The sequence below is a fragment of the Penaeus chinensis genome, chromosome 3 (genome assembly GCF_019202785.1).
Source record: "Penaeus chinensis breed Huanghai No. 1 chromosome 3, ASM1920278v2, whole genome shotgun sequence".
Lineage (NCBI taxonomy): Eukaryota > Metazoa > Arthropoda > Malacostraca > Decapoda > Penaeidae > Penaeus > Penaeus chinensis.
In genome coordinates, this window is record NC_061821.1 from 11,771,597 (window position 1) to 11,781,596 (window position 10,000).

General features: G+C 34.5%; 1 protein-coding gene across 6 annotated transcripts in view; it reads right to left on the reverse strand.

Moving 5' to 3' along the window:
• Positions 1–10,000, reverse strand: part of LOC125043740 (serine/threonine-protein kinase 10-like) — a 48,832-nt gene that overhangs the window by 25,706 nt on the left and 13,126 nt on the right. For 5 of the 6 annotated variants that reach the window (XM_047640040.1, XM_047640000.1, XM_047640033.1 and 2 more), the window contains exons 6-11: positions 9,409–9,539; positions 8,877–9,010; positions 8,417–8,501; positions 7,929–8,030; positions 914–989; positions 556–632 (exon numbers count right to left, since the gene is read on the reverse strand). In XM_047640040.1, the coding sequence (XP_047495996.1) occupies positions 556–632; positions 914–989; positions 7,929–8,030; positions 8,417–8,501; positions 8,877–9,010; positions 9,409–9,539 (605 nt within the window). The remainder of the gene's footprint in view (positions 1–555; positions 633–913; positions 990–7,928; positions 8,031–8,416; positions 8,502–8,876; positions 9,011–9,408; positions 9,540–10,000) is intronic. The other variant, XM_047640025.1, reaches the window with a different exon arrangement.

Sequence of the window (10,000 nt, forward strand, 5' to 3'; positions counted from 1 at the left end):
GTGTTTATGTGTGTGTGTTTATATGTGAGTGTGTGTTTATGTGTGAGTGTGTTTTGGTGTGCATGTTTTTTGTGTCTGTTTTTGTGCATGTCTGTTTTTGTGTGTGTGTTGTATGTGTTTTTGTATGTGTCTTTTTATATGAGTGTTTTTGTGTGTGTTTTTGTTTTAGTGTGTGTGTTTGTGCGTGTGTGTTTGTGCGTGTGTTTTTGTGCGTGTGTTTTTGTGCGTGTGTTTTTGTGCGTGTGTTTTTGTGCGTGTGTTTTTGTGCATGTGTTTTTGTGCGTGTGTTTTTGTGTGTGTGTTTTTGTGCATGTGTTTTTGTGCATGTGTTTTTGTGCGTGTGTTTTGTGAGTGTGTGTATTTTTGTGAGTGTTTTTGTGTGTATTTTTATGAGTGTTTTAGTGCATGTCTTTTTGTGCATATGCATGTTGCCCTGTGAATGTTGCATGTGCATGTTGCAAATTCATGTCCATGTTGCCTTTTGAGTGGGCTAGTTCATGTGAATGTGCATTTGTGCATTTTTTAAAATCAATATGCCAAAAAATGAATCCTCACCTCCTTTTCCTCCTTCCGTGGGCTAGGAGGTTTCTCTTCTTCAATTCTCTCCTTGTTGTTGGTCTCCTGATCTTTAGCTAAAAAACAAGGAAATGCATGAGTCAAAATCAAGTTACATCCCTACTATGCACTTTTTTTCTTTTTTTTTGAAAATTAGTAGAATAAAGAAGAAAGGAGTACTTTTCAAAATTAATACTGAAATATAAACTCAAACTATAATGTGAATTACTACTGTAGGTGCTGTACACCAACAAACAGTAGTTCAACACATTCCACACGAAAATATAAGATTTACAAATATACACAAAAAATTCACAAGCTAGGAAGAAAAGCAATAAAAATTGAACATATAACTTACTGGTATTGGCAGAGTTAATGGGGAAGGTGTAGTCCTGACTAGAATCATCTTGACTATGCCGGGAAGTGCGCTGATCCTGGAAAACCCAGGAATCATGAAGGACGTATAACATACATAAATGCAATATTACACTGCTGAGTACTTTGTATTATAAAATGAACCAAGAAACAATTGTTAAATACATAACTGTTCTCTTAAAAATGGACACTACGTAAATACAGAATAGTTATAATTCATACAAGTTCTACTCTCTCCTTATTAAGGATTCTATATGCATAGACTTTCCTTCTGTTTTTTTATTGCTATCAACCAAAAGTTTTTTTATTGAAAAAGATTGCAAAGAGAACTAAAGTCTACCAAGTATCTACAAAACTGGCTTACCACCTTTATATATCTTCAGACAATTAGAAATTACAAATCCATTACAAAAAGGTATACAAAGTATAACTCATTTATGAAACCAAAAAAGAACAAAATATTAAAAGCCTTGTAATTCATGGGCATTATACATGATACATTATAAATTTCTAAAATTTGACATGCTTCTGGTATCAGGAATCTTCATTTTTCATAAAAGAATCTTTCATAAAGCACCAATGAGCAAAAATATTTCTGAAATATAACTATCAATTAATAAATATGAAGTGCAAAAGAAAATGTCCAGAACATGCGATGTTTCCAGTTGTCGAAGCATGCCACAATAAGCTCATCCGAGTAACAGATCCTCAGGAAAGGTGGCCATGGGATCAAAATAAAGCCATAAAAGACAGCAAACACTAACTAACAACACAGCATGAGCAGATCTACATATACATTTTAGCATTTTTTAAAGCATTTCTTTGACTTTTTTAACAGATATCATATAATGCCAATCAAGAGGAAAACCAATCATTTCATACTGCTATGCTGAGCTTCTTTACACAAGTCGGATAAGCCACATTAACTGAAGACTTATATTTCTTTTCACATACTTCTTTGTATGCGAATTAACAAATAGCACCAGAGACATTCTTCTTAGATAATAACCATGAAGGTAGCTTTTGCTAAAATTGTGCATTTCACCAACGATGTATTTTTCTCCATTTGGTTAGTATCAGTCAAGAAGCTTTATTGACTGACTCCAATTGAGTAAGGAAGCTTCTAGCTATGAAGCTGGGATGTGACCTACCTCTGGCAGTATGGCCAGGTCCGTGGGGGGGCACTCAGTGGGGTCAAAAGAATGGCATGTAAATAGAACCAGCCATCTAGCTAACTGTTAAACTTAATCTTTCCAAATAGGTCATCATCAAATACAGTATAAATATACTGAATATCACTACTAATCATTTAATGCCCAGTATCTGATAGACAAACATAAAAATCAATAAGAATCTACTGGCTTTAACCATTTTTCAAGTGATTATCAACAGGGAAAATATATTTTATTTGAAATTTAAGAGCATAGACATCAAAAAGATAATTTTCTCTTATATCAAAATAGAGACAATGAAACACCTATTAACCGCTTGATGACACCCATCTGTGCATCATTGCAGCAAACTGGAGTGTCCTGTTTTCTCATTATGTCAGGTAGATGTCAGACTGATCCTAGGTGTCTTGGTGACCTTGAACTAAAGTACCAGCTTAGAAAGCTGATAGGTTCAAGGAGATTCTTTTTATCTTTACAAATTGTGTCTCCCTCTTTAGGGATACCAGGCTACCAACACCCACTGGATTCTTTACAAACCCTAATGTCCTTTTTTTGGGAACATCTTGAAAAGAGGTCAATTACCTCAAGAAGCATTTAAGTTATTGTCCATACACATACACAGAATCATTACAAATGAGACCACTATTAAAAAGAACAAAAAGTCAGTATCATCAAGAAAATATACATAATTTACCCATTATACATTCACTAAAATGAACAATCTAATTATATATTTGTTACTCTATCAGAATCTCAGTTTTTTTTTCGTAAACCTATAGTCATATTTGTTCCCACTGAAATGCCTTAAAGAAAATGATACAAGAGCGTATCTATGCATGCACTTAGCTAGAGACACAATAACAGCTCACAATCTCTCATACTTCTTCAACCCAAAGTTGAATGGCTCAGTAAAGTACAAGAGATGGTGTACAAAATGAGAATAAATATTTCCATCAGAAATTAATCATTCTCATTTTTACCTTTCTCAACAATTGTCATAATGAACTGTGTCAATCCAATTCATTCTAAATCCTTTTCTCATAATACTTCACATTTCAAGTTTCAAAAATATTTTTCAGTTTTCTAATCCAATCACACCCCCAATTGTGAGAAAAAGGGATAGAAGACACCAAAATGAAGGTGAACTTCATGCTCATGTCCTGCAGAATTATTTATTTTTTGCTTACTCTCCTTCCCTTTTCAGTAAAATAAAAGAGAGTGAAAAAATAACAGAAAGCAGTGGCTAAGAGGCACAACTTTGATAAAACATAATCTGTTTTCTTTGCCTCCATGGTCATGCAATTTTTGAATAGCAAAATTTTTTCAAAGGATCAATAAGATCACTTGTTTGTAGCTATGGGTTTATACTGATATTTATCTATATTATATCCATATCCATTATTTTTGTATTCCTTTACTTGTCAATTGGCACCAGCTCTGAGTCAGTGGCCATTATCATTCACAACTATCCTCCAGTCAGCAAAGTGTTTTACCATGTAAAGTGTAACTTATCTACTTCTGATCTGACAGCAACTGCCCACTTAAGAAAAAAAGGAAATTGCTAACAATTACCTTCTTTATCATATCTTAAATTAGCTTTCCCTCACTCAAACATATATCAAGCCACAATATAATTAAACCTGTCATTGGTCATTCAAGGCTGGGGTACATGACATGGATTTCTTTAGTATAGTAAACCTATCCCCACTACTCTCAGTCAATTTGAAACAATATGTATGGAGTGTGCCTGAAGCTAGCATACTTCCTGCATCAGTAATAATATAATAGCCTGTGCCTTTGAAAAGGAAACTATCAAAGAAAAAACATAAACCTTAAGAAGAATCTGTGGCAGACACATGCGGGTGAGGGGGGCAGTCACCTCCACCAATAATTTTCAAAAAAAGTGAAAGTTTATTCCACATTCCCCTCATACAGACATTTGCTCTGAAAAAGCCCTGTATGCTGTGGCAAAATACCAGCACTAATCTTTGGTACTTTTGTAATTTTGATGTCTTCTCATTGCATTGCGGTGTTCTTGTTCTGGTTTAATTTTTAAAGTCGTCACAAGTATACTTTTGAGGATCTGGTGAATAATTTTTGCTCCCCCCCAAAAAATGCAGTATCTGCCACTGAGAAAAATGAAACCGGACATTACGAAGTTTGCTGTACATACTCTCTGGGTATATAAATAACCGAGATATGCATGGACTGCTTGGCCTCACTCGCTTCTGCGATTATTGCCAGCATTCTGTGCATGAATTCAGAGAAAAATCAGCTTTAATCAATAAACACGGCAGGTCCACAACTGCTATGCTCCCCTCGTGTGCATACAACCTTGTCCCTTTAATAACACAAAGACATTAAATGTTTACAGATATAACAAAATACTCATCAGGAATAATTCTTTAATCATATGTGAACACTTCAGGCCAATGGAAATACGTTCTTTTTTACCGGAAGTGTCACATCACTTAATGCAAAACCAGCAGGCATGGCATGTACTAGTATGCTATGCCCACTAATTAATTGTTCCTATACATAGATGGCTCCACAAGTACTAAGTCACCAATGAACCAACTACGAGTACTGCTTGTCTCACCTGTTTACCCGTTTCCTTGATTTTCGAAAATATTTTACGTTTTTTTATATAGCAGCTACTTATGTCAATAACATTATAGTAATCATCACGACTATAATAAAAATAAAACCATCAATATTTATACCATTAGTAAAAAAAAAAAATAATAATAATAATAATTTTCCCGCCAATTCAAGGAAAGGTGAAATCAGGTGAGGTCGCAAGGACTACTAATTCTTTTGTGGCTAAGTACTTGCAGAGCCATCTATATGCAGAGACATTTCCCAAAAAATTCTAAAATGAGCACAGCATTTTCCCAGTGGCATTGAGTTAACAAAGAGCAGAAAAACTAACAAAGAGAAATAGATCTTTCTATGTGAAGAGAAAATTGAAAAAATAATAATTATAATAAATGAAAATGGAAAAGCCCTACATCCTAAACTAAGAATACCCAAAGTCCAGTGTCCACAATTTTGAAGCCTTGTATGAAAATGCTGTGAAAATTAACAATCTAAAGTGTATGAGAAAAAGCCTCGGCACATAAGTGACTATACTGATGGCTATATTTGTATGTAGTAGATAGCATGTGCATACAAGCAAGCAGACAAAAAATATGAACTGTTAGTTTTACTGCTTGCCAAATACATACTGGATTATTTCTCACAATTCCTTATTCTTATCCCCTTCCCCTTAATAATATAAAGAGAAGAATAAAAAGTTGTTCATCACTTGGTTTACAATCAAGATTTGTTGAAAGGAGTGTTGATAATACTTCCTAGTGGTTTACAATAAAAATTTGTTGAAAGGAGTGTTGATGATCTCCTAACATTCCAAAAGACCAAGGAACAGCACTTCCATGGGGGAAAGAGACTGGTGAGATGGTTTGTTGGAGACTTAATCATGTTATTAAGTTAAATGTCATACTTTATACCTGCGTATATACACATAGTCATACATCCATACATTCATTAACATCCACATACAACTCCACATATATAAATCATACAAACATAAAAGAAAAAAAAAATCAAAATCACTTGTACGCTTATACATGTGCATGTACATGTGCATGTGCGTGTGCATGAGAGAGATTGTTTGTATGTTTGCATGTGCATGGATATGTACATGCTTGTGTACGAGTATGCCTGTGTGTGCACGTGATTATGTATGTGCAAGTGGGATGTGTCTGTAAGTGGGCATGCGCATGCAAATGGATGCATGTGTGCAGGTGGGCAAGAGAGTGCTAGTGGGTGTGTGTGGCCATGTGCATGTGTGTACTTGAGCATGCATGTGTGGACTTGGGAGTGTAGGTGTGCGCTTGAGCATGCATGTGTGTGCGTACAACACACATACAAGTGGGCAAGTCTGTGCAAGTGGGTGGATTAGTGCAAGTTTGCGTGTTTGGACATAATCGGGCATGTATATGTATTAGCATGCATGAGTATGTGTGTGCACATTAGTATGTATTTATGCATGCATGTATAAGTGTGGGTGCTGAACTTCATATGGGTGAGGGTGTGCTTATAGGGAAGTTCCATTCTTATACAAATACATTCAGATACATCACACATGCATGCACACGCACGCACGTACACACACTCACATACGTACACACACTCACATACATACACACGCACACGCACATGCACGCGTGTACACGCACACGCACACGCACACGCACACGCACACGCACACGCACACGCACACGCACACGCACACGCACACCCACACCCACACCCACACCCACACCCACACCCACACCCACACCCACACCCACACGCACACGCACACGCACGCACGCACACACACACAGTATCAATGTTCACAATAATATAGATATAAATACAGATAAACACAAACAGATATGAGCAAAAAAAAAAAAATATACTGCAACATGACAAGTAGAAATAGGGGTAAAAACACTAAGATCTAGCACTGGTATAACACCAAGCAAAGTACAGCAATTCTTACCAACTCTCTTATATTGATCCCTCTTTTTCCTCTTCCCCTTCTGAAGGCATGGAAATAAGCAAAGAGGGTGTGCTAGGGACAGGGGATCTTAGTGCAAAAGCTTTTATAATCAACTCAAGGAAGAAAAACAGCTGGATCATTCCAAAAACATTTTCTCAGAAGTGTTACTCTTCTCAAGACTAGCTCTAAAATTTACAAAAGCTATTACTGAACATGAAAAATTATGACAGGGAATTGAACCATTCTGAGTAAATGTTATGGAAACACAGACTTTTCATCCAATGAGGGGCAAATAAATCAACAAGTTACTTGGGCAAGTATTAAGCATCTGTAGGAAATACATTTTTCTTATCCATAGCAACAACAAGTCTGAGAAGAAAAATCATTCAATATCATTTCCTTTACCATATTACAATGAGAAAATCAGTGAAGAACTAATGAGCAGGAAATATGCACAACCAAAATTTCAAATCAGCACTGTTAGTAATTACCAGCATATACCAAACAAGTCTTGTTACTGCAGAACTAGTGCTGCTTCAAAATGATGGGCCAGTAAAATATATATGACTGTATATCACAAAGCATTACTTTGAGTTATATGAACAAAAAGTGTATACACCAAGCCCCATTGTAAAAAAAGAAAGAGACATTCATATATTAGCCATTAAAAGTGTTACTCTGAATACCAATCAATCAAACAATCAACACTGCAGAATATTTAATTCATTTTTGCATGCTATTTCCCATGTAAGTGGAGAAAAAAAGTGATGGGACTGTGCCTCTAACATCAGAAGTGCAGACACTAATACCCTGCCCCTCCCCATAGGAAGTGAAGAGTTGGCCAGTGACTTGAAATGCTATGTATGTAGTGCTAAGAATAGTTAACATTTAAAATACTAACAACTGTCAATGCAATCTTATAAATAAATCCCAACTAACAAACTGACTGAACATTTCGGTCCACATATAGTTTGCTTTTAATCTGAATTTGTTTCTTAATGCAAACATCCAAAGTCCCATTCTTTACACACTGAATTCAATCTTAACCTTAATATCCATAGTCCAAGACTACAAATTTCAGTAATTGAGAGGTAATTGAAAATGTATTTATGTATAAATAATTTGCAAGTAATATTCTATTACTTAATATATATCTTTAAACTTGAATCTGATATTTTGCACCAATGCCCTAAAATAAGTGAACACTACCAGAGAAGCCAGTGGCTAATAGTCTCAGGTGTGTTTGTAGGTCCATAAACCCTTGTCCAAATACTCACGTCTGCATCATCCTCAACATCTTCCTCAACAACCTCTGCTTTGTACTCTAACAACAGGTCACGAATATACTTCACATCCACTTCTCTGTCAATGAATGGGTGCTGGAAGAGGAGATGATGATATTTAGATTTAGCTTACATAAAATTTTACATTAATGCAAATTTATGTTAATTTTACTGTTGCTATCCAATTCATAATGCAAACTTGAGTTATAAACAAAGTACTATCACTTTATTTTAATTGTGATAATAGCACAACCCTTTGAGGTATATATTTTTCAATCAAGTGAACATGAATTTTGCTACATCAAGAAAACAATCACAAAGTTCAAAATTATGGTGCAAGCTTCAAATTCACTTCTACCACATAAATAAATCTAATGATATTTTATCGATCTCCATGCCACATTTCCTATTTTCTTTAAATAACAAGCATAAAGGAGAAACATCCTCCATCTCCATTGAATATCCTTGGATATTCTACTTACCTTCAAAAGTTCAGTAGCACTTGGTCTAAGAGCTGGATCCTTTGTAAGGCACTTGGCAATGAAGTCATTGAACTCCTTGGAATATCTGAATAAAAATGCAATGCACCTTTAGCATTCCTATACTTCCAAAACCACTAATGTTCAAATCTTACTTTCCCACACTGGAAAGCACATCAGATTAAGTATCCAAACAGCTAAAAATTACATCAAAATCAATAATCAAATCTTTACACAGAGCTCACCCATGCACAGTATCTTTATACTTTCTACTCAAGAAACATCCTATCAAAAAATTTAAGAGATAAATAAGAAAAGCATCAACTAAACAAGCTTTGTCTGGTTTACAGAAACTAGACACTGCAATCTTGAGATCCCTAATATCCTTAAAACACATACACAACCATATCAAAAGTTTATAATAAAGCAAAAAATTATAACATATTATGACCCTTCTACCAACCTGGATGGATAGTCAAGCTTGGGTGGTTCAGACTTCTGGATCTTGAGCATAACACGGACGGGTGAGACTTCATGATTTGGCGGATCCATCTGTGCAAACTCTATTAACGATATACCAAGTGACCATACATCAGCCTGAAAGAAATAAAACAAGTCATTACAACCTATCTACAGAGATGTCTTCTCTAATAATCACTTTCATTATCAGTATAAATATAGTATGCTATCGACATGTCATACGTTTCAGGCAAAACAAAACATATCCACAATCTTGGACACAAATACATAAGCACATTCACGCTTTTATCTTAACAATTTGTTGATGTGTATGTAAAATTCTTATTAAGTTTTAAATATCTAAATGGATGAAAGTATTTTATCATAAAAATTTTGTTATTCCACTATAATAACATTAAAAGCCATTTTAAATCTACAACACTTATATAATTCTTTCTTTCTTCTTTTACACATAAATAAATGATATATAAATAATAACAATTATACAAATATTAACAATTATCACTTTTACATACCTTGTAATCATATTTGGCATCAATAAAAGTTTCACAAAGAATGACTTCTGGTGCGAGCCAGTAAGGAGTTCCAATGAATGTCCCTCTTTTGTCATATGTGTTTTTATTTTTGGCAGACACTCCAAAATCAGCTGAAAAATAAAAAGTTTTAAATATTAATTGTGTATATAAATGTGTTAGCGTGTGTAACTATATACACACTTATGTATGTATACATATATATTGTGTTACATAAATGTATATGTGTGAATACATATACATTATATGTATATGTATATGTATATGTATATGTATATGTATATGTATATGTATATGTATATGTATATGTATATGTATATGTATATGTATATGTATATGTATATATATATATATATATATATATATATATATATATATATATATATATGGTTTGGTCATGGTTTTGTTTTTCATATTGTGGGGTTGAAAAATTAGTGCTTTTATCGAATATTCATATGAACCAGTGCAGCTATTTTGAAGTTATCCTAGATGAACTTGAAAACTGTCAGTCAAAGTGTGAGGCTGACATTTACATGCAGGATGGGGCACCGTGTCATACCACAATCCTGGTAGT